Source organism: Cyanistes caeruleus, chromosome 7, assembly GCF_971803275.1.
Source record: "Cyanistes caeruleus chromosome 7, bCyaCae1.hap1.1, whole genome shotgun sequence".
Taxonomy (NCBI): domain Eukaryota; kingdom Metazoa; phylum Chordata; class Aves; order Passeriformes; family Paridae; genus Cyanistes; species Cyanistes caeruleus.
The window spans coordinates 31,898,822-31,923,254 of NC_141707.1; the positions used below are offsets into that span (position 1 = coordinate 31,898,822).

A 24,433-nucleotide genomic window follows, 5' to 3' on the forward strand; every position below is an offset into this window, starting at 1 on the left:
TTATGTCAGTGCAGCTGATTTTGACTGAGGAATTAACAGAATAAAAATAAGTTCCACTAACAGTTAGCTACAGACTTTTTTTTTTTTTTTTTTTATAAGCCTTATGAGAGCTCCTCAGGCACTAATGCAGGATTTTTCTGTCCCTTCAATATCTTTCTTGCTTGTTCTTTTTATTTTTTAAGTATTCTATCTTATCTTCACAGAACTTACTGCCCTGTGAGCCTCTTTTTCTGCTGAGGCATCTTCATAGCCCTCCATAGCCTATCTTCTGTGAGGACAGCAAGCAATTTGATGGGTTAGGAACATAATCACTATCTCTAAAGCAAAAGTAAAAATAGATTTCTATTAAAACACAAGCTTAAAGATTTACCTTAAAACTGTAAATAAGATCCAAGAAGATGATACTGTATCCAGGAGAGCCTGTCCAGTCCAGAATATTTTAAGTGGCTTTTAGAATGTAATCTTATTGAGACTGACTAATCTTTAAATATGTTTTTTAGCTTTGCATTTCATTAAAGCAGACATTTTCTGTCCTTAAAATCATATTAAATCCACACTGAGCCAATGCTGCATAAACTTAATAACAAAATATTCCCCTTGAGTTCTTGCCCAAGCTGTCTCTGATTTTTCTCTCTTCACCAGGGAAGTCCTAAAGAGTAGGGACTATGTACAAAGCGTGGGATTTGCATCCAAACTTCATTAATATAAAAGTTTAATATTTGAGTTTATCTTATTTTTCCATGGAAAAATAAAAGCTGCTAAGCTTGAGAAAACAGGCTGTGCATCAAATGAAGGGATGTTGTGACTGTTCTTTAGGAAGCAAGCTGTAAAGCTGTCACTGCTGGACGAGTTTCATAAGGAAAATGCCATTCATCTGTACCTTTGTTTAATCATGTTTTGTGGGGGGAATTTGGGAGAGAAAGGGAGAACATGCAAGTAGATGAACAATGACTTTTTCCAGAAGCTTCTAAGAACACTGACAGATGTTTAACAGGAGGCTGGAAGCCAGGCATTACTGTGATAATTCATGGTGGAATTAGTAGTCAGAAATGGACTCTCAACTAAATACCCTTTAAAAGTACTGAGTACAGTAGATTGTTTGATTGATAAGTATCCATTCAGATCTTACTGCTAATGACCTTGCAGCCCTATTTACTGTATACAGTAGAAAAATGTCACTGTCAAAATCGTTATCAAAGTTTTCCCCAGCCTTCCTTGCCCTCTGTGGCTGGTCTGCAGCAGGACCAAACCATTTCCAGCTGTAGCTGAGGTAAGCAAGTGAAACTGGCAGTCACTGTGGCATAAATACAATCTGCTTTTGTGACAAGGCTCAGGTTTTAGAGAAAAGTAATCGTCCAGATTGCTACAGATCTATGTCTGTGTCCTTTTGAAGAAAATGGTGATCTGGCATCCTCCTTGATTTTTTGTTTTTTCCCAGTCATTTGTTCTTTAGTATGAAGTGATTTCCTGAGTTGTCCTGCCTTTCTCTGGAAGGGGAGTGCTAGAGAGTGTGCTGTATGGTGCTAAGCTTTTCTGTTTTTCTTTCCTTTTCGTTTTGTTGAGAAAGACATTCCTTGTGTTGTGGTTCCCTGGTGGGGCTGATGCTGTGACATTATGTTCTCTGTCTGCCTCTTGCTAGACTAGTCTCCCTGCATTCCAGTAGGTTTAGTCTGGTGCATGTACACAGTATTAACTGACTATAAATCATCTGTTTAAGCCACATGACATGCAAAAAAACAAGCCCATAGGTCTGGGGCTTGTAGCCTGAGCCCAGAAAATCTGTTCACTGTGAGTCCCAGCCCTGATCCCTTCTCCTCCAAACATAACAAATTATTTATTCCTTTATGATGTGGATTTTTTTCCATTTCCCAGTGCAAGCTCTCTCCATGACTAAAATATACTCTCACAAGCAGACTTTATTTTTTATGGCTTATGAAGCTGTTTAGTGTGGCCTGTTGGGTGTTTTCTGGAGAGGTTTGGGCTGCTGGGATCAATGTCTTGGTGCCATCTATACTTCCTTACTTGCTGGTCAGTTCCAGCAGTTTCCTTGAACCAAAGCAGTTAATGTAGAAAGCACATTGAAGCCAAGTTGAAGTGCATTACATCCAAAGACTATTTATTAGTCACACTTTCTTGGGAATATGCAAATGAGACTCAGAGGTCTTGACCTGTGTTTCCTGATTCTAGCAAAACTCACTGCAAATGTGCTGTGCACCTCTTAGTCAGGCTTTCGTTTATTTTGACTACAGGATGTGATTAATTTGTGCAATTTCAAAGAAAATGAATGCAGTTATGTATGCTATAAATGGCAAACATTTTAGTCTCCTCTCTGTGTAGGTTAGAGAAGCTGTTCTTCACATCAGTGTGGAGTGCTGTGTCCAGTTCACACACAGCACAGTGTAAAGTGCTTGTGTCCTGTCTCGCCATGAGCGCTCCATGTGCTTCCATGGGCAGCATCTCCTGCTCCTGTTTGGTTTGCAGCATATGAATCTGTTCTGTTTGAACCACCCCACCTGTTTGAACACCTCTGCAGCCCCTGGCAAGGCTGTTGGGAGCACATGGCTGACTCCTGTCCTCTCTTGCAGCGCTGCAGTCGCCCATCGAGTACCAACGCAAGGAGAGCAGCTCGGCGGTGCTGCGGCCCCAGGCTGGCAGGGTCCCTCAGCCCAACACCAGGCCCCATTCTTCTATTCCAGTAGGGTCTGAGAAGCCTTTGAAGGCTACAAGCCGTAACCCATCTCTCCCACCCCTGAAGATAACTACCTCCAATGGCAGCACAGGGTATGAGCACTCACAGCCCGGAGACAAGTATGAACAAAGCAAGGTACTGAGCTCATCTAATAAAACATGATCTCACAGCCCATTTCTTACACCACAGGTGATCCATGTTGTTAGCTTTAATTAGCAGCTAACCAGGTCAACAGGAATCAACATACTGAAGCAATGGGGTTACGTGATTTGGGATTAAACAGCTCATGCAAAAGCCCTGGCATCAACATGGATAGCACTTCATCTGGGAAACAGAGACAGAGCCTGACCCTGGAGCACTGATCTCTGTGTTTTTCAGGGCACTGTGCTTGCAGATCTGGTGAACAAGATATCCATTTGCAGTAATGGCAGAAGTCATATTCAGGCTTCTCTAATATCCATTAACCACCCATTCCTGAAAAACTCTGTGGTAGGGAAGAGCTTAGACCTTTTCCCACATAACAGCTCACAGGGTGCCAGCTAAAGGTTATAATTTGGGCACATGTGTGCTGCACACAAACCACCAAAGAGTCAGTGGCCACCAACTGTGTTTGGACCCTGCTGCTGAATGAGGTTGACCAAAGCCACTTTCAGTCTGACCTACCTTTATCTGTGAGTATTCACTCAGCTTCACTGGTCTTTCTCCCTGTTTGGCTCAGCACAGATCCGTAACACCCCCGCAGATGAGAACACCCAGGGGCACAGTCGCTAGCAGCTTTGAAGTCTGATGTGAAATAGGAGACTGGTTTGTATTAGCTTACTGCCACCTTTCAGATCTTTAAAATCCTTTTCTGCCAATGTGAACTTCCAAATGTTTTGTGTCTTTTTCCCTGGTCTGGTTAGGCTGGACATGAAGTAGTGGGATCGCTGCCAGAAAGGGCAGGTTCCTCCGCGCCGGCCGCTCACCGCTTTGTGTTGTGTCCGTTTGCAGACTGATTTGGGAGGGTGCAATGGGACCTCCTCCATGGTGGTGATTAAAGATTACTATGCACTGAAGGAGGATGAGATCTGTGTGAATCAAGGAGAGGTGGTTCAGATCCTTGCTATCAACCAGCAGAACATGTTCCTGGTGTACCAGCCCGCAAACGACCACTCTCCAGCCGCTGAAGGATGGATCCCTGGCAGTATCTTGGCTCCCCTCCCTAAATCCACTACAGATAGTAGCGATGGAAGCATCAAGTAAGTGCCCTATTGGCTTCGCTGGGAGCACTATGTGGATTTTTTGAGGAAAATAAAATAAATAAATAAAAATAAACCCAAAAGGTAGGGAAATCCCGCTGGTTTTGATCTACAGTGCCATTGGAACAAGCTGAGTGGTCAATCCGCAGCGACGGGCAGCCATGGTGGATAGCTCGGGTTTTGCTTATTTTCATTTTGTGGGATTTTGTTTATACTTTGGAGAGAAATAAAACCATAGACGGTTAAAGATATGCTTTACGTGACACCATTTTACACCAACATGGACCTGCTTGGACTGGACTTATATTTATGTTGTATTAAGTTACTAATCTATATATTGGTTATAACAGCATCTAGATAAAAAAAACAAACAAACACAAAAATCCAGGCTCTGTGTTGGACTGAGGTTTGCTTCTCAAGGAGGAGAGATTTTGTTGTCTATGGCAATTTCCTTGTACAGCTTGTATCTTTTTTTTTTTTTTTTTTTTAATTTGTTTTGGGGTTTTTTTTCTGTTTGCAGTAACTTTTGTAATATATTTTTTGGTTTGCAAGACCCCCATCCAAGTACATTCCTGTATAAAGTATTTTGCACTATTTAAAAAAAAAAAAGAAACAAACTCACATCGATGAAGTCAGGTTGTGCAATATAATGGATAGTCGCAATGTTCATCATTGTACCTGTAATGTAACTAATTTTAAATGTACTATTTTAAATATGTAAAATAAATTTTCACCATGAGCATGTTTTAATGAGGTAAAATAATTAGTTTGACCCTTTTATTTTGTTTGATTTTATTTTGTTTTGATTTTAATTTTGTTTATAATATTTTGTTGCTTATTTAACAAATGTGTGGATATATATTTTTCTTTTCTGATTTTTAGAAATTTGTCAGTCTGAAATGACTAATGCAAGAAAGTGGTTTTTTGGTATTAAATACAGAAGGTACAACCCTCTTTTCAGTAATACCTGTTGATTTCTTTTAACATCTAAAATGACTAGATGGTAATGCATGATGTATGCTACAAATTGTGTTACCTTACACAAATACCTCGAGGTGCAGAATTGAACACGAGGGCAGATTTTGTGACAGATTCACTAAAAATAATAACTTGATCTCTGCTGCCATTTCAGTTAAGAGAAATGATGACTTTACCTGTCAGCCAGTAATGAATGCTACCTGGAATTGCATGTTAAGGCAAAGGAATTGCTTGGCACATCTCTTGCACATCTGCCACAGCCATTCCCGGGTTCCTCTCTAGCCACAATATGCACCCACATGCCCTTAGAACCATCCACAGTACCAGCCTCCTGGTGAAGACTGACTGCATGGCAGCTGTGCAGTAAAATTCTGCATCAAATTCTGTAGGCAGATGAATTGTGGCCAGGAAGGTGTAACAAAATTGAAAGACACATGAACTGCACTTCTCTCTTTGTCACTGCAGTGAGATTTAAAGTCCTAAATTATGTTTCTAGACTCAAACCAGTAAAACAACCCTGAAAACAAAAAGATGCTTGAATAATAGGAGTCCTATGAGAAAAAATAACCTGGAGCTGTGCTATCTTCAGTCCTATCTGGTCTGCCAGATCACAGTGACTACTTAGTTTAAGTCATAAAACTGTTTCTTCTGTGACAAATATTGTACACAAAATATATGGTTGATGCAGCAGTGTTGGTGCCATGAATATTCATTATTCATTATATATTCATTATATAGATCAGGGAGCCCCATCTGCCATGTTCTTGACTCTTAAACATCCTAAGGGAAACGTAACAGTCCTGAAGTGTTGGATAACTTCTCCTGCTCTGCAGTTCTCATTTGGACCTTGTCCAGGAACACCCCAATAGCAGTCAGCACCTCGGGCCCGTCTGAGCCGTGCAGGGTGCTCTGGTGCTCCCTGTGCTCAGACACGACTGCCCGCACAGGCTGAGTTAGTGCACGCTCTGATCCTGGTGGCAGGAACAGTCGTCGTGACCCAGTTCAGTCTTGTGGCTGTGGCAGGGTTTGCTTGTTGTGTAACTGAGCTATTGTACAGCTCCCATCAGGTGCTGAGGTAACAGCAGGGAGCGTTTAGGAGTCAGGCGCAGTGTTCACGGGGGAGCGACGGCTGCGTGGGGCATCCTTTGGGTCCTACCTTGCTAACATACTGCGTTTTATTGGCATCACAGGTGATCCCTGGATTTCATACAACTTCCTTTGTAAAATGTATCAAGGTACTGTAGACGTGACATGTGCCAAACATTGGGCTTAAACATGCAAATCAAATTTGCATGACTTAAAGGTGGGCAGATGCTTTGAACCTGGACCCCAGCTCATCACACTGCTGTTTTGAGAGCTTTATGCTTTGGACAACATACCCCTCCCCAGATTCCCCCCCCAACCTGCCCACTATTTTAGCCAAATGAAATCCATACCAAGAACTGTTTTGGTTTTTTCTTATGTCTGCTTTGATATGCAATTCTCTTGTCAACACAGCATTGCTCTTACAAAGGGTGATAGTGGTCTTTTTTTATTTTTTTCCAAGAATAAGGTCATAGGAGCAGTAATAAGGGGTAAAAAATTTACTGGAAATGGTGCCTGCTGTTATGCTAGCCAAAACCCATGAGCTGATTGATGTCCTCTTTAGCTGGATTGGCAAAGTCAAATGGGAAATTCTTGGTCTTGAGAGGCACAGCAGAGCTTGTAATTCTAGGAAATTACTTATCTCTTGGAAAATTAATAATGCAGCTCCTATTCAGCTGTTTGTGTTCTGAGCAACATGTAGTGAGCAACAACTTGAGTTTCTTAATTTTCTTTTAATTTCCTATACGGAATAATCTATTAGGACCATTCTTACGTATTTGTTATACTGCTTTTAACCAACGAGACTGAGGACCAAGTTGGTCTTTTAAATGTAGCAAAATTAAAATAAATTTCTATTTGTGGCAATGCAAGACAAAATCCCCAAAACCAGATGACCAAGTTCGAGTTGCCTGTGCTTCCATCATGGACATTTTTTTCCTGCTCCATGCATTTAAACGGCAAGTGTGGCACAACATCTGCTTTGCAGAACTCTTTGGTTTGGTTTTTAACTTCAGCTCTCATTGCTGAGATTGAGACGGGCATATTGCCTGCCGGTGGCTTTCACCTTCTAGGGAATTGCAGTAATTGCAAATGTGGATGCTGGTTCCCCTTTCCAAAACCTTTCTTCCTGCTATGATTTGCCATTTGATTGCTGCGTTTTTTGGTACAACAGGAAGTCATGTTCATGGCATACCCTGCGCATGAGAAAGCGGGCGGAAAAGGAGAGCAGTGGCAAAAATGAAGCCAATGGGCCACGTAAATCCAAGGATATTCTGGGGAACAAAGTCTCTGTTAAAGTGAGTAAGGCCATCTGAAAGCTCTGTGCTGCTCTCCTGCTTCCCATCCTTTCCACCCCCTGTAGCATCCTCTCCTGAGAGAGGGAGGGGGTGGCTCAAATTTTGAGTTTGGGTTTTGGTTTTTTTTGGTTTTGTTGTATTTTATTTTTTCAACTTCAGTTATCTTTTTTTTTTGTTTCTTTTTGGTAGTATCCATTTTAGCAGGATTTTTGCATGCAAGATAAAATGCAGTCTTTGTTTTTTGTTTTCTTTTTCCTGGCATCCCACATGCAAGTAAGTAATCCTCATTAAGAAACCCAACTATACACATGGTTAAATAACTTAAAATTGTGACACTAGTGATTTACTGACCTCTGATCTAGCCTAGTGCAGCTTCATCAGAGCAGCTGTAGCAGTGAGAAAGCCACTGGGTGAACCAATGGCCTTGCTGATGAGTTTTCTTTAGGCCAGTATTTCACCAGATGTTAAGGGGTTCCCAGCCTGGGGATTCTTAAGGTTTTTGGTCTAGGGAGACGGTCTCAATGACCTTTTTCTTTCCGTGTTATCAGACAGGGCAGAGATGCTGACTCTGTCTTGCCAGGAGAAGGTCTCGTGTGTGTGTGTGTGTCTGTGTGTGTGTGTGTCTGTGTGTCTGCGTCTCTCTCTCTTTCTCTGAGATCTCCCAGTATGGAAAAGGTTGAGAACTGTGGGGTTAAGCTCCATCTTCTGCTCTGGGTGCCTGACTACTGTGCTCCAACTCAAAGGATCCATCCCTATAAACCGACCATGAGGCCTGCTCAGGACTAATCTGGGGCTTTCCCTCCCAACAGAGGCAAGCAAACACTTGTTGTGATTTTGACACAACCAAAGCCCGGCCTTGATTCAGGAAAGCACTTGAGCATGTCCTTTGGATACACCCCTCTCCAGGAGAGTCTATGATGAAGTGTTTTCCTTTGCAGAGGCTTTCTGTCTTACAAGCCTGGTGCAATAGCCCTGGCATGTGCAAAGGGAGGAACCCTGACACTGCATCCCGGGCGCCCTCGCACCCTCTGGACGAGGAAGGACTGGGCCCAAGGGAAGCAGCTGCTCCAGCATGGTGGCACAGTTCTTCCTCCTCTTGCTTCCTCCTCGTTTTCACTACCTGAACGAATTGCAGAATCACTGCTGCTTCTCTGGCAAAAGCATGTCTTTGCCTTTGCTTCCCTTGTTTTGTTGTCAGTTTGTTTTTCGTTTGTGTTTTAGGAGCATTTTCCTTACTGTTACCCATTTCCATGCTGCTCACAACCGTGCTGCTCTGCCCTGACTAACCAATCTTTATTCTAATCTCTTGTTCTCTTTCTTCCTCTTCATGCTGCCAAACAAGGAGACAAACAGCTCAGAGGAATCAGAGTGTGATGACCTTGACCCCAATACTAGTATGGAGGTAGAGACAATCATCCTTGTGATTATTTTTTCCCAAGAAACATGTGTCTGTTTTGAAATGCCTTTGCTGCAAGGGGAGTTGGTGGGTCTGTATTGCTCGCAGAGGTGTGTGCCAATTTAGTGTGAGTCACAAAAAGTATCAACTCTGGTTTTGCCAAGCTTTGAACTGGACCCTGGGCTTCTTTTGTTGTGGGAGCGGTGGAGGGAGCTCAGTAACAAGCTCCTACTGAGCGGGAGCTCACGTTGCCACCCTCAGTCTCTGCTTCCCACCTGGGACCTCATTCCAACAATAATGCAAGTGTGTCAGCTGCTGATAAATGTAGCACCTTTCTATATTGCAAACACTCCTTCCCTTGGCAATACATACTTGAGCTGCCAGTCAGGCCAAATGTTGTTGTACCACAACCAGCCCTTCACCTAGAAAATCAGAAAATACCTTTCCCTTTTCTCTTAGCAGAGTGGGAATTGCATTTCTGTCCAGGTACTGAAGGAGAATGGTAAAACCAGTTGAGTGAATGTTCCTATATCTCAAGCAAGGCTGATGCAGATAGGTAGACCCAAATTATGCTGTGTTATGCCGCTGGTTTTCCATTGTGAAACCACCAGTTCTAGTGGAGTGCCTTGTTGAGAGAGCCTGAAAGAGCGTAAAATAATGCAGAGTTATGTGTCTGGTTCTCCTCAATTAAAATCTAGCAGGATCCTTTTTTTTCCCTCCTGTTTATAATGACCACACAAAGCATTTCTAAACATTTTTCCAAGGCTGAAAGAGGTTCCTGCTGAAACAGGCAAGGACATGGTTCAGAGAGACGGTGATCTTGTGGTGATGACAGGACAGGTCACTGGAGAACAGAGATATCTGTGCCCTAGCAGATCTCCCAGATTTTGTCAGCCAGGCTGCACTACAAACATCCTGCAAAAGAAAGCTGATCTGCCTCCTGAAGGGAAAATAAAAAGAGAAAGAAGTGTATTAAGGTGCACCACCTACACTGTTAACCTGAAAGCATGCTTTTATTTTAATTGTGTTGGGATGTGTACTAAAGGAGAGCTTTTGACCCAGCTGACATCCTGGAGATTGAATGGTCCTCACCTCCAAAGCTGCATTATTCTCAGGAGTGTGTTTACATTTTCAAAGAGCATTTTTCCAGCCACAGGTAATATCTGGAAGTGTATGTATTTGTTATAAGGCAGTGCCCATTATTACACATGAGTCCGTGGAAGCTTTCACTCACCGAAAATTGCCCTGTGGAGCAACAAGTGGCTGAGACAAGGGTGATTGTGCAGAGCTGGGTGAAAATCACTGTTCTTTTGCAAAGGATTTCTGTGTTTTGACTTTGTTCAACAGGAGGAAAAACAAATGGTTTAGCATTTCCAGCGGGAGGTATCTGAATCCTTGCATTGCCAGCATTTCTAGTCTTCCTGATGGCTTGATTTGTGTTTTTACCATGGTGCAGTCTACTGTTCTGAAGTTCAGGAGAAAAAAAGTCTCTATTTAAACCAAAAGACACCAATGTGAAGTCTTAACTATGGTATCATTCTGCTATTGGGGGAGTTACTGTGTGCCTTCTGTGTGACTATTTACACTCAGAAAGCCCCATCCTGCATTTCCCAGGTCACTTATTGGAGGTGACAGTGCCACTGCACCGCAGACCCCAGAAGCCACAGTATTCCTCATGGCTTGGAAAGCTCAAGTTTGCTTCTGGCAAATCTCTCTGGGACTGAGCAAATATTTAAAATGGCAGAGGAAGAGAAAATAAGAGAACAATTGTGGGGGTGACTTACTAAGGTCACACTGCCCTGGAGGAGCAGCACAGCCCTTACTTTGTGCTGGTTTTAGAAAATCTGCAGCCAGGATTGAGTGTGGTCATCTCGCTGGTCTGGTAAAAAATATTGGGGGGAAGGGATTGCTAATACCCAGTATAAACTAAATAAAATTGTCTGGAGGGAGCAGAACAAGGGCAGACTCATAAAATGCTGGTGAAGCCTTAGGAGAGGCCATGGGGAAGTCTGATCTGTAAAGGTTTAAGGTATTCACTGCTGGAAGCCACAATTGCTCTCCCTTTCCCTTTATTATGAGTGGTTTGATTTTCCTTTCCAAACATGTTACAATAAATGGGCTATATTACAGGCCAGGAGGCCAAAGTCTTTTCTCAATAAATCAGAGGGCAAAACAAGCTAATTCCAAAACCAGAGCCTGATCCTGGGCTTCATCGATCTTCTGGGCTTTGTCTGCTGGGCTTAGATAACTTAAACAGCTGTGCTGCCCCTCCAGCCCCACCTGTGTCTGCAGTGAACATCCACATCTCACCTGGTTTTGCTTTCCCTGCTCTGTGTGGAGTGCCCACCGATGAGTTCCCAGGGCAGCTGGAGAAACGTGATGGCCCAAGGAGAGGGAACACCTGTCCTCACTCCTGGCCAGGCTTGTGAGGGGTTTTAGAGATGCTGGGGGTGCTGGCAGAAGAGCTGTGTCCTGGCCAGCGGCACTCAGAGGTGCCTTTCCTGTGTCACTGAGGTGGAGTCATCACTACAGCCAGGTAATAACAGGGCCAGTCACCCCTGACATCCCTCTTCTTCCCATCGTGCATGAGAACGTGCACCCAGTGCTGGAACAGAGACAGCAGTCTCAAAATGCAAAGCAGACATATTAATTACCTGGAAACATGGGTGCAATTTATCTCCACCCTATTTCCTGCCTAAGAAGTCAGTAAGCTGCTCATAGTACCCATGCAGTCCCACAGCTGCTGTGGCCTTTCAGATCTCGCTTTGTTTGCTATTGATGAAATACCACAGTGGATTCCATTCAGTAGACTCCAGGTTTCTGGAAGCACTTTGCTTTTGTTTCAAGGGAATGCAAAAACGGAAAGAAATGTGGAAAACATATATTGTGAGAGCAGGAAACAAAATTCTGGGTGACTGTTTAAAAGAGCTAAAATTCCATTGCTGGATTTTTGTTCATGCAGGCCTTTGAGAATTTCCTATTCATTGTAGCTTTGACTAGAAATAGCATCTCTTAGTGACTGGTTGCTTCTTTTTTTTCCCTTTGTTTATTAATATGTAATGAGAGTGCATAAAGATGAAAATGAAGTTTGATTTTTTTTTCCCCCCCTAGTTTTCTGCTTTGTGTGGTAGTCTCATAAAACAGAAGGCACAAACTCACCCATTAAGTATGTGAGTGTAGGAGCAGGCACTTAAGAGCCATGTGTAGCCATGTGAGTGACAGGAGTAACCTACACTTAAAAATTATCTGAGACTCTCGTTCCACATGTCTGTAGTTCACAGGGACAGGCAACTCCACTTCTGGGAAGATGTATGCCCTTGTGAATCAGTAAATATCATCCACACCCAAGTCTGGGGTCCTGGACAATGACACAACTAATTATCCTACAATTCTGTGTTGTAACATCTCATGGGGTTGCAGCATTGCTGAGGAGGTCACGAGGCAGCTGTGCAGATCCCATCAGGAAACCTCCCTTGTCTAAGGGAATGTTCTTCCAGCAGTCAGAAGATCTGACTGAGTTAAACCTCACTAAATCCAGCAGCAGCTCCTGCCAGCTTTGGGATGGACCTCAGGTGTAGGGCTCTGACACGGCTCCACACCTTTTGCACAGCCCAAGCTGCAGTGTCACCAGTGCTGTTGGTGACACACATCTGTCACTGAGCCCCTGCTGTCTGTTCCGTGTCTCTGCTGTGCAAAGCAGAGATGAAGCCCAGGCCAAGTCACTGGAAGTGCCATTAGTGTGCTGAGCTGTTGCCAAGGTACGTATGTTGGGCTTCCTAATCTGTTTCCTTCAGTTGTGACATTCTGGCATGTCAAGAACTACTCAGAGACACCTAGACCATGATAAGCACTAGGAAACATCCACTGTAGAAGAATATTGTGTTAGCACCCCCACAGTCCACGTGGTTGAGTAATGTTTTGGTGGATACAGCGCTGGCTCCAAGTCACCACTCAGCTCAGGCCAAGAATTCTCGAGTGCTTTGTGCAAATGCCTTCACCCCCTGCCTGAGGCTGTCCACCTCCAGAGTGATCTCTTGGCAAAGTCTTACAATACTGTAAGAAAGCCTTTCCTGGCCTGTTAGCACAGTGTGAATGAGTACAATCCTGGGAGATTCCCTGGGTTTCCCTGGGGCTCCATAGGCAACACTGCTGTGCTGCTGCCCTGAGTGGCCAGGGCTTGCTGAGACAGACCAGGAAGGTGGCTGGCTCATCAGGTGTGACATAGCCTGAGCCAGCAGCACAGACATGGTGGATTAGCTTTTAGAAAATCAAGTGACCTGTTTCATCTGCAGGAAGGTGTAGGGTGCTACAGCACAGTGCCAGGGACATCCCACAGATTCAGCCATGGAAGTCACCAGCTATTAGGGCCAGGCAGCAAGAACATGAGGCAAGAGGGCTTCTGCTCTGCACAGGTGTTGTACAGCATCTCTTGTGCCTTCCTGTCGTGGTTTTAAGAATTCAGAGAATCATAATTTTTGGTTTTGACTGAGGTAGCAAGGACTCTGCTACCAGTATGAGCAAATGTGTCAGTATTGTATTTTAACTCGGTGACCAAGAGGTTCACAAAATGCTCAGCCGCTTGTCTTGGAGTGAACATGCCCTCTGCTGTTTAGGTGAAGCACCAACCTTGTTACAGAGGGCTTGGTTTGCAGACTGTTCTTAGGCTTTGGGGGAAAAGTAATATTCTCACTCCTGGTTTTGATATGTTCTCTTAAAATGGGATTGAAACATGGCACTGGAAAGAGCTGGTCATCTGCTGGGCCCTTCTGTGCACTGCTGTGTCTGGGCTGGGTGTAATCCCTCCAGGGAAGTGGGGTAGGCATGGCAAGGTCTCCCTGCAATGGAGAAACAAACCCTGGCCGAGGTGAGAACCCTCTCAGGCAGCCAAGCTGTGCTTGCAGAGTGTTTGGGGACTGGCCATTGGCGTGGCAGGATGGCTTCTCCCTCCCCCCCAGATAAAGAAAGTGTGCACAAGTGAAAGATAAGATCATGCTAAGAATTAGGGCAGTTAGAGTCACTTTGCAAATGGGCCTTACAGCTACTGCAGATGTCTTTCTATCCTTATAACATGAGCTTAACAGACCAGGAAAAATACTGCAGAATATGGAGCTGCTGGAGAAGCACCCATGCTGCTTTGCTAAAGCTTGACTGTTAAGTTTCACTTAATTGACCTAAATGCAGGTCACTTAGATCCCTGCAGGTGCCCAAAGGCATTCAAGTACGTGTCTTATGTGCCTTCTTGGTCTGAGCCCTGAAACAGCACAGGCTTGAAGAGGGAGAAGCAAGGTCTATTTCTGGCTTTTTATTCAATAGCCCTGACCTGTCCTCACATTCCTTTATCTCACCCCTCTCCCTCCAGCTGCCTGGCTTTGCCTGGTCAGTGTTAGACCCCACATTACTTGAACAGAGAACATTTCGTGTTCTGCCTTTTGTTACCTTGCATAGGATTTCCATTTTCAGATGTCGTTGTACAGGAAACAAACTCTCCTGGACACAGAGGGGAGAAATTTTCACCTGTTCTGGGCCATGCAACAGGTATTTCATCCAATTAAATATATATATATATATATATATATACCTCATCTCAATTAAAATTATGTTTCAAGGAAAAGGAGCACATCTGTGTTTCTTACATGCACTGTGAACTAGGTTTGATGCCCTTAGGGTTTGTGTTTGCATGGTGTGGACTGACACTGAAGCTGGAGTGAGAAGTTCTTGTGTTGGGTGGTGCCATCCCCATGAGTTTGTCCTCTCACAGCCAGACTGGCAGCCACACTGGTGCAGGAGGTGTTTGTTGGGATCTCTTCAGGCAGCCCTTGTCAGCATGAGACCCTGGGCCACCTTCCCCTGCTCACAGCCACCACGGCCCAGGTGCTCAGCTGAGGGCTGGGCTGTGAGATCCTCATTCAGGCTGCTGCAGACTGTGTGGGCAAGTGCATCCACAAGGGGATCCAGCCCTGGCACCAGCAGGAGGCTGTGTGGAGAAGCAGTGCATGAGCTCCTATCCTCTGAGGGCAGTGAGAGCAATCTCTGGGAGCTCCCCTTCACCCCCAGGGATTACAGACCTATTTGGCAAATGAAGAAATTGTCTCCAAAGGTCTTGCACTTAAGCTAGAAGGACTCTATGGAGGCTCCTGCCATCCAGCCATAGCCCAGGAACCTGGCCAGCCTGCTGGGAGAGGCAGCAGAACCCCAGGGCTTGGGAGCACATGAAGTACCAAGCCAGCCCCTGGGTGCAGATGGGGCTGTGAACCTTTCCTTTCCCATTCCTGCCCTTCTCACCCCATATTTGATGCTGCTCTTCAAAGCAGAAGGAATCCCATTCTTTAATAAGGTGGTGTATTAAATCACTTAAATGTTCTTGTGCAGACAAGCTTTTATTTTTGTCTAAGCTTCCAGCAGGCTAAAGCTGTGATGTGGCTGTGGGGGTGTTGCTAGGTATCGTTTGATTAATTAACAGATGAAGTTTTGGGAAAGAAAATGTAAATTTTACCCACAGACTCTTCCAATAGTAGGTAGCAGTGATAATTTTCTTTCTTTTATTCTCATGGTGAGGCAATGAAAAAAAAAAATTGGCAAGGCAATTATTATAAATTATTGTACTTTGGAAGTCACTAGAAATGTAGAATTATTTATTTATAGGGATATCTATTACATTCATCATTGTAGTTGCATCTTCTAATGAATCCTTTAGAGTCATAAAATTAATATAAAGTGTTAATGAGTGTTTCTTTCTCCTGATCTCTAATCCTACAGGGATGGAGATCAGTGAATAATAAGGGAATTTAGTGCATGCTGCAGGGAAGGAAGGGGAGAGCTTTGGAAAATGGATATTTCAGTTAAGCCAAACACCACAAAAATGAAGATGTATGTGCAAATGAGCTGATGCCTGGGGTTACTCAGCTGAAAAGTAGATGGTTTCTGTGAGTGAAAGTGGCAATGGTTATGGTTATCCACAAAACAGCTTTTTCTTCCTTTGCTGTGTTGTGTGAAAGATACAACTAAATCACAAAGAGCCATCTCTCTTTTTTTCACATGCACAGACAGGACAGAGGATGTTTTCCATCCAGTACCCCATTGTGCCACAATTTGTTTGTGTCTGCAGCGTCCAGGGGGCTGTGTGTGGGTCCTGGACCCCGTGGGGCAGCAGATGCTGTTCCCCGAGCCCCTGGGCTGGCAGGTCCATGTGCTGGTGGTGGCAGTGCCCAGCTGCACCCTTCAGAGGGGCTCTGTGCTTTCCATGTTATGCCTGGTTCATCTGGGTTTTGTGGTGGTGCCAGGGGAAAACAGACCCTGAGGTCTCAGTCTGGGGCTATAAAGAAAGGCTATGAAACCAAAATGAATGTGCCCGAACGCCTCCTTGAATGGCACCCGGAGCCATCGACCTTGGGAAACTATTTATAAAGCCAAAATGTAACTACAAATCTTGAAGATGTATCTACTTTATTTTGAAGGGTTGTTGCTTCTGTTTTGTGGCCTGGTTTCTGAGCCTCTGCAAAAACTTCCTATCAGTTTTGGCAGGCCATGAATTAGGTCACTGCTTCATTGGCATCTTCCAAAATAGCTTTGAAATAAATAGTAAGGTATTTAAGGTGAGATAAACCACATTGGTGTTTATGGTGCTTGAACATGAAATTATTAGATTGAATATGAATAACAAGGCCTTATGAGATTATTAGAACAGTTAATGAGGCTAAAACCTCTATACTATTGTACAACACAATGTAGTTAGCATCGATTCTGTAAGAGCTCAGTGGCATTGTCTTTGCTTTTTCCACCTTTGCTTCCAGAGTTACATTGGCACACAGAGACCACAGAGTAACAGTAGCTTTTCAAGTCTTTGCTGACTTGGTCAATTAACTAGTTAGATAAAATAACCCCTAGTTATCCAAACCTTTCAAGCTGGAAAGTTTCCAGCAGTCCAATTAAATGAGTGAATTTTCACTCATGTTAATAGACCAAGAATTGTTGCAGGACTCATCCTTGACAGTGGGAAAAATGAAGTATTTATGGTCTAGTGCTTTACCTTTTTTCTCCTGAAGCTGAGCACAAGTTAAAAGACATTTCCTCAGACTTGGTTAGTGGCCAGAGTGCTGGTGGCATGCTCCAGGTGTGTGGTGACTGCAGATGCTGTGTGACACAGGTCTGGAGCTGGGCACAGGGGATGCACAAACCACCTCTGGGAAGAGTTAATGGCTTTGTCATTATCACATAGCAAAGAGGAAGCATGTCCACCCCCTCAGCCTTGGTGCTGTGCCTGTTACATTTGATGCTTTATCAGGGTTCAAGAAGTCATAGCTTTCATTTACTTTCCCACATGTGTTGTCACTAGAGTTTGCTGCACCTGCTGCTTGTAAAAGGTGCTTGTTACCTCTGCAGCACTTTTGTAGTTCTGGTCAGAATCACCACGGGGCCTTGTGAAAACAGATGTCTCTTTGTCACTGTCTAGGAAATAAATGCTTGTATCTCTTTGTGTTTTTCAGATAATCAACCCCAATTTCATCCAAGAAGGTGAGTTAAGGACAGCTGTGCTGCAGTTGTGATTTACTCTGGTGCCACAGCATGCTCTGCACTTACCAGCATTTGCAGCAAAGGCTGCTCAGTCCCCAGGCAGAGTGGGCTTCCTGCTGGCTGCTTGGCTCAGACAGCCTGGGGCTGCAGGCCAGGCTGAAGCCCCCAAACCTGCCCTCTCAAAACCTCATCCACCTGCCAGAACACAGGGCTGGAGAATGGATGCTCCCTTCTACCTCCTTCTCTGAGCTGCAGATAGCTGGCTTTTACTGGAGGGCATTTTCAATGACATAATCCCAAGATTCCCACCTGTTTGGGACCCAGATCCCATAGTTCATCCTATGATGTATTCTCTAGCTTTGTATGACTCTAGACATCCTCACCTGAAGATTAAAAGAGGTGTTGTGTGTGTGTGTGTCCCCTGTTATTTTATAGTGGCTCCAGAGTTTCTTGTGCCATTAGTGGACATCACCTGCCTGCTTGGGGACACAGTGATGCTGCAGTGCAAAGTCTGTGGGCGACCCAAACCAACTATAACCTGGAAAGGACCAGACCAAAACATTCTGGACAATGACAACAGCACAGCCACTTACACAGTGTCATCCTGGTAAGGTCCTGCCCGTGGATCCCAACAGCGCTGGTCCTGATGGGCTTGTTACCCTCAAATATGGCACCAGTCTGGCTACAAGACTCATTAGGATGCAGTTAATTAAGCCTGGCATGGCATGGCATGGCATGTCAGCATATCAGTGTGGCAAACATTGGCTGGAAAGGGTCAGACTTCGGGGCTGGGGTTGCTGTATTTGTTTCCCAAGCTGATGTTGGGTATATCCACAAAGTGCTGCTGGCAGATGTGAGCTCGCTCCAGTTGACTTCCTGAGCCAGCTGCAAGCCAGAAGCCAGAATGTTTACAACCTGTTAGTTTGGCTAGTATTGCCTCTGCTTCTCTGCTTGAGTTTGGTGCCTTAATCAAGGCAGGGTAGAGCAAGCCTTCACCAGCTTGCAATACCCCTGTCACTGGGCATTTTCTGATCTTATTGGCAGTGGTGGGGTTGCATTTTTCCTGAGCCTTTCCTCAGCTGTTCCTAAAAAAGCCCACATGTGCTCCTGGGAAGGCTACATCTGGCTGTGTTTGGACAGAAAGATGCTTGTCATAATGTTCCTGGCTTGGCTAGCAGAGAGGAAAACTATCTTTACAACAAGCACTGGGAAGATTCAGAAGGATCTGGAGTTGAATTCAGGTCAGGTAACAGCCTGCTGCTGGATGCTCATCTGCAGCTTATATAAGCCAAACTGCAGTGGAAATCTCCAGGAGGCAATCTTTCATTTGAACTTTTCAGCACTTCTGGCTCAGGCTGAAATGAATCCAGGGAGTACAAAGTCACTGAAAGTGAAAAAAGAACAGTAAGAGAGAAGGGATTTTACATATTCAATAAAAAAAACCCTTACATCTGATCAAGAGCTTCCTTCAGAGACCACTGGCTTGTGAAGCTGCCCCAGAGCATCCAAAATTGTCTTTAGCTATTGTTCAGTAGATCTCCTAGTGCCTTATCTTGAGCCTCTGTCTGGGCTTGGGATGGGGGGATATTTCCATACAGGGTTCTGGTTTCCATCACAGTCCTCTTCCTGCTGGCTCCCTGTGCACTATCAGCACTTGTATTGTCTTGTTGCTCAAATAATCTTTCCAGTGAAGACACTGCCTGCCAAGCAGAGGCCCAGCAGATCAGTGGCTTTTACAGATCCTGCTGGCACAAGTGTGTGGATTTCAGGGAGAGGGGATATTTGTGTCCTGTTTTAAACCAGCACAGACCAGCAAAAGCTGCAGAGTCCAGACAGTTATCACAGCAAACATGTCTGTCTGCAGTACCCAAAAGATTAAGCATTCAAGAACTAGCCTACTTTTGCCATCAAGGAAACTTATTGTTAGCTAAGCTGGGTCTCCAGTACAGCTAAAACAGTTACACAAGCAAAATCCTTTAATTCAGGCCAGCTCCCTCAAATTTCATTTTGCAGACTGAAGTGTGCAAACAGCAGTGACTATGAACAGACCTGCTATAAATTCATGAGACTGCACAGAGCTGTTTATTTTCTCAGATTGGCACAAAGACTGAGTGTATCTCACAAACTCAGTGCTGTGCTCTTTATCCCTGGCTGCTATGAGATGTCCAGTCTTCCAACTGGGGCCCTGGCAACAGCATCAGATCAATGCCACATGCTCCAGGAGTGTGAAGTTCCCTAGAAATGTCACCCTGTGTTGTGTGACTGCTTCCTGCATCTGTGGGAAGCCCAGTTTGTCTGGTGTGTGTTGGACCTCACTGCAGAGGCACAGCAGCTCACCATCTCCCATGATTGGAAAGATCTTCATTGGTGAATCTTTCCAGATATATCAAGTCTAAGCATCCAGCTCTGGACAAGCACAGGCAATGTTCAGCTCCTGGACTGCTTGCTGCTTGAGTGATCCTTCACATCTCTTCCTAGACCACAGCAGACATGAGGATTTGCCTGGCAGGCAATTCAGACCAAAGGTTTGCTCAAAGGTTTCATTAACAGCTAAACCCTGACAAATGAGGGGATTGTAGTTGGGCACCAAATTGCTGGAGGGATGTTCCTTCAAGTGTGTTAACAGGACTCGTGTCCACGTGTGTTTGCAATGAGGCAGGACAGGAACTATATAAAAACCATTAGCAAGTGAAGCAGTGTTTTATAATTTGGGCTTCCTGCATCTACAGTGACTCAGGAGAGCTCACCTTGAAGATCTGCAACCTGATGCCTCAGGACAGCGGCATCTACACCTGTGTGGCAACCAATGAACATGGAACGGCATCAACCTCTGCAACCATCAAAGTCCAAGGTAGCACATCTGACCTTAACACACAGGATTTTTCCTGTGTGTGGTCCCTTGGGGGCTGGGAATACACAGGAACAGCCCATGCAAAGGCAGCCAGATGTGGAGCTGTGCCAGGTGAATTGAGATGTTAAAAGTCATACAACCATTCCTCAGCCACAACTCCCACTGATGGCTGAAGGCTTTGCATACTCCTTGTGCTTGATTAATTCATCTGACCATAAATATCACATTTGGGAAATGAAAATGCGCTGGCATTGGTTCAGCTCCTGCATCTTGCTCCTAGTGCTGCTTCCCAGGAGCTCAGTAAGGCCAGCCAGGGGAAACTCAGCTCCCTCAGGTAGCTGAGTCCCTCGAGGAATGATGCTCCAACTGACTGCAGGAAGCTCTGGGCTTCAGAACCTGCCTGGAGTGGGAGGAACTGGGATCCAGTGGCACCAACTGTCTGCCTCTCCTTCTCTTTAGGGGACAAAGGAGGTGAGAGTAAGATTTAGCCTGAGTGAAACTGTTCTTTGGGAATTCATCTTGGAGACATGTCTCCAAGCCTGAATTCTCAGCACTGTAATTACTGACCCATCAAATTGAAATGAATATAGAATAATGAGTTGATGCTCATTGCCTCCAGCTCTGAGAAGGGATTTGTTAGCACTAGAGATGAGGTGCCAGCTGTGTTGAAGGGGATGGTCCAGAGATGAATGTCCAACTGGAGAATTACAGATGCAGCAATGTCACGAGCATTTAAAATTTTGTTTGGCCTTGCAAACCACCCTAGAGATCCAATTTCCCCGATTTATCCAAGCAAGTCAGTGGCTGCACTAACTATTCCTCTGCTGAAAGGAGCTCTGAGCAAAGCACAGAAGGATTACTGGTTGTTTGTCAATCTGCTCCCAAGCACACAAAGCACCCTACACACAGAAGAATTCTGAGTGCCTTGCTTGTGTCATTTTTGGGCATTCAATGGTAACTGACTCCTCACCTGCTGCTTAGTTAAGCCCCTCTACAAGGTGCAGCTGTCCTGTAGTGACTTGATACACCTGATCTTCATGGTAAAGCACTAGTAGTTGCTGTTGTGAAGCTGGATTTGGTGTTGTTTCCTCTTCCCAAGGTGTGCCAGCTGCCCCAAACCGCCCCATTGCTCAGGAGAGAAGCTGCACCTCTGTGATCCTACGCTGGCTACCCCCAACCAGTACAGGCAATTGCACCATTTCAGGCTACACTGTGGAGTACAGAGAAGAAGGTAAGTGGTGTGAGCTGGCTGTGGGAGTGAGAACATGGTAAGTTTCCTTTATGGCACAACAGGTGCCAAAAGCATTCTTGTCACCACTGTCATGCCACTAATTGTAGCTTACAGATCCCAAAGTCTAAGGCAGAAAGAAGCCCTTCTATCATCCAGTCCAGACTTTCATATATTACAGACCTTTCTGTTTCCTCTGGTCACTTATGACGGGTAAAATGTGTTGAGATAAAACCTATCCATCACTAAGACATCTTTTTATCATTTGCATTTTACCACCATCCTTTCTGGTGGGTGCTTCCCAGAAATCAAAATCAAATCAGCCTCATTATTTTTTTGATCTGGATAAATTTGCAGATCCCTGCATAGTTTTCAAGCTCACCTCTGAAATCCATTTGGTTTTAAATCAAACCAACCTTTTTCCCTGAAGAATTAGCTATATATTATATGAACTGTTTTCCCAATATGCACAGGCACGTGCTCTTGAAAAGGGCATTTGAAATTATTCACAACCCTTTTTGCATTCTTTCTGCAAAGGGTCCCTGGGCAGTAAACCTTGTCTTAAATATATGGCCTCTGTTTTTTCCCCTTCATTCTTCAAAAAACCCTACCCCATTTTAGTAAGTGTGTAAATCTAATCACTCCATCATACTGATGCCTAGAACTAGGAAAAGTCCTAGTGAATATTTTCCCTTGACCCACACTGTGCCATCAGTGTGACTGGCATTTTTGTAAAATAAAAGCTCCTTTATTAAGAACAACCACCAAAACAAACATCAAAAAGTCCCCAGCAGTGTTTTCAGTATTCCTCCCACTTCAAAGGTAAAACTGACTCTTGTAAAACCAACCATGACCTTGTGACCTGGCAATCAGAACTTGTCCACTGGACACACAAAATAATTGAGTCATGGTAAATAATGTAAAGGTAAAAGGCCCTGAGCTTACTAAAATAAGATAAAATTTTATGTATTTTTGAAGAAATCTCCATCTCACAGAGCTCTGTGTTCCAGGGGTCCTTTTCTGTTCTCTGACCCAGTACAGATGAATAAAACAGGTTAGGCAGTGGCTGGGTTTGATAGGAGCAGAAACACATGACAGAATCACACTTTTCTTTGCTGCAATTCTGCTCATCTGCAAGCTGTCTGTGTTAAGCCTCAGAAAACTGGTTCTCCTCCTGCAGCTTTCACTGTAGCCACCACATCTTCATCAATCAGCATTGGGATTGCACTCATGCCCTGTCTCAGCTTCATCTCCCTTGCCCATAGTTTTGGGTTTTTTTGCAGTATTTCTGCTACTGTTTCTATCATAGCAGAGCTGTCATCAAATCAGCCCTCCTCTTCTGTCTTATCACACTGCCCTGAGACATTGCTTGTAGCACACAGCTACAGTGCTGGAGAGATCAGCTTGTCCCTGGGCTGAGCTTTTTCCATCATTATCAGCCAACTGAGGGGCATTTCCTTTTTTTCTCAATTAGCCAGATGGGAAGGTGGTGGCAATACAAAATAGCTTCCTGTGACCCATTTCTGCTTTAACAGTCTGCTGTAACACTGCCTGTCAAAAACCCTGTAGGTTTTACCCTCCCAGAGTACTTCACACAGTGAGTGTTTCCCTCAGTTGTCCTTCTGTCCCTCTGTCCAACAGGCTCACAGGTCTGGCAGCAGTCAGTAGCCTCCACTTTGGACACGTACCTCGTCATTGAGGACCTGTCCCCAGGCTGCCAGTACCAGTTCCGAGTGAGTGCCAGCAATCCCTGGGGGATCAGCTTGCCCAGCGACCCGTCCGAGTTCGTGAGGCTCCCGGAGTACGGTGAGTGAGCGCTGCAGGGACGGACCGATGCACACCGGGATCCACCTGTGCTCTGCATGGCTGCTTTTGAGGGGTCCTGATAAAAACAGGGATCCTGGGCCAACTAGGATACAAAAAACCAGCCTGGAAGATGCTCAGAGCCGACTCCTGGCCCAAGAAAGGATTTTGGGTCTTCACCTCCATCCAGACTCAGAGCCTGCCTCTGCCACAGAGGCTATTGCAGATTCTGAGCACGCCCCTGCTTTCTAGCCCAAGACTATTTCTTGTCTCTATCTCTGCCCAATGGGCTCCATGTCCTGGCTGGTGTCTGTCCTGCCTTTCCAGCAATGCCAGCAGCACCTGCAGCTTCTGCTGGGCAGCCCGTATGGGGGCTGCAATTCCCCTTGCTAAACATCTCTCCTTGAGCAATGCAGCTGGAATGGGAATGCTGTGATGGAGGCAATTCCCAAGCACTCAGGGCTGCAGGAGTTTGGGGCACAGCTCACTCTCAAGTGCTGTCACCAGAGCCCACTTTTCCCCATGTTTTAGCAGCCCTGCTGTGTAACTACGTGTGTGACTGGCTGGGACAGCCAGTGCTGGATGGAGCAAGAGCTCACACAGCATAGCTCTACCCCCTGTCTCTGTAGCCCTTTTCAGCCCAAAACTGCAAGGACATATTTGAGTCCCTCTTATCCTTTCCCTGGTGAGGTCTGGCATTTAGTGGTCCAACCCACTGGAGCTGTGCCTGGGCAGTATGAAACTGGACTCCTAGTGATAATGTTTCCTGTCTTAATAATATAGTCTTGCATTATTTTCAAATATGCTCTTTATAGTCCACAGCAAACTGTATTTAACTTTATACCTTCTTGAATGTTCTTTGTTCTCTCAAAGATTCTGCTGCTGATGGTGCCACTATTTCATGGAAGGAAAACTTTGACCTTGCCTATGCAGAGCTGCATGAGATTGGGAGGTAATATTAACCCTGCTTATCACTTCAATAAAACACTCAAACAGTGGCTTGAAGCTTTTTCCTTGGTGAGGAGTTTAGGTTACTTTTGTAGTTAGGGCCGCTCCTTTCAAAGACCATTGCATATCCAATACTGATGAGAATACTGACTAAGTTCTGTTTTCCAAGCTAAGTTCTGATTTGAGAATTGCAGATTGGCAAGCTGGTGAGCAATTAGGCAGACAAATCTCTGGCAGTTGGTATCTTCTCTGTCATCTCTGATTTGAGGTCCTGTTTTGAAGTCATGACAATTTACTGGTTCTGGATAAGCTTAACCACAAAGACTGAGTTTGCCAAAACACTTGGGCATGTGACTTACTTATCTTTGCTGATTGGGAGGGTGAGTTGAACAGAGCCTAAAGAGGAGTGG

At 44.8% G+C, this 24,433-nt stretch overlaps 1 protein-coding gene across 32 annotated transcripts in view; it reads left to right on the forward strand.

The window, feature by feature from the left end:
* KALRN (kalirin RhoGEF kinase) overlaps positions 1-24,433 on the forward strand; it is a 501,085-nt gene that overhangs the window by 471,288 nt on the left and 5,364 nt on the right. For 17 of the 32 annotated variants that reach the window (XM_086897867.1, XM_086897875.1, XM_086897868.1 and 14 more), the window contains 10 exons: positions 2,586-2,824; positions 3,680-3,927; positions 7,163-7,286; positions 8,629-8,688; positions 17,166-17,193; positions 17,629-17,800; positions 19,923-20,044; positions 21,144-21,275; positions 22,914-23,078; positions 23,949-24,027. In XM_086897867.1, coding sequence (XP_086753993.1) covers positions 2,586-2,824; positions 3,680-3,927; positions 7,163-7,286; positions 8,629-8,688; positions 17,166-17,193; positions 17,629-17,800; positions 19,923-20,044; positions 21,144-21,275; positions 22,914-23,078; positions 23,949-24,027 — 1,369 coding nt within the window. Of the gene's footprint in view, positions 1-2,585; positions 2,825-3,679; positions 4,688-4,809; positions 4,882-6,095; positions 6,141-7,162; positions 7,287-8,628; positions 8,689-17,165; positions 17,194-17,628; positions 17,801-19,922; positions 20,045-21,143; positions 21,276-22,913; positions 23,079-23,948; positions 24,028-24,433 lie in introns of those variants that run through there. The other 15 variants (XM_086897893.1, XM_086897889.1, XM_086897891.1 and 12 more) reach the window with 5 other exon arrangements.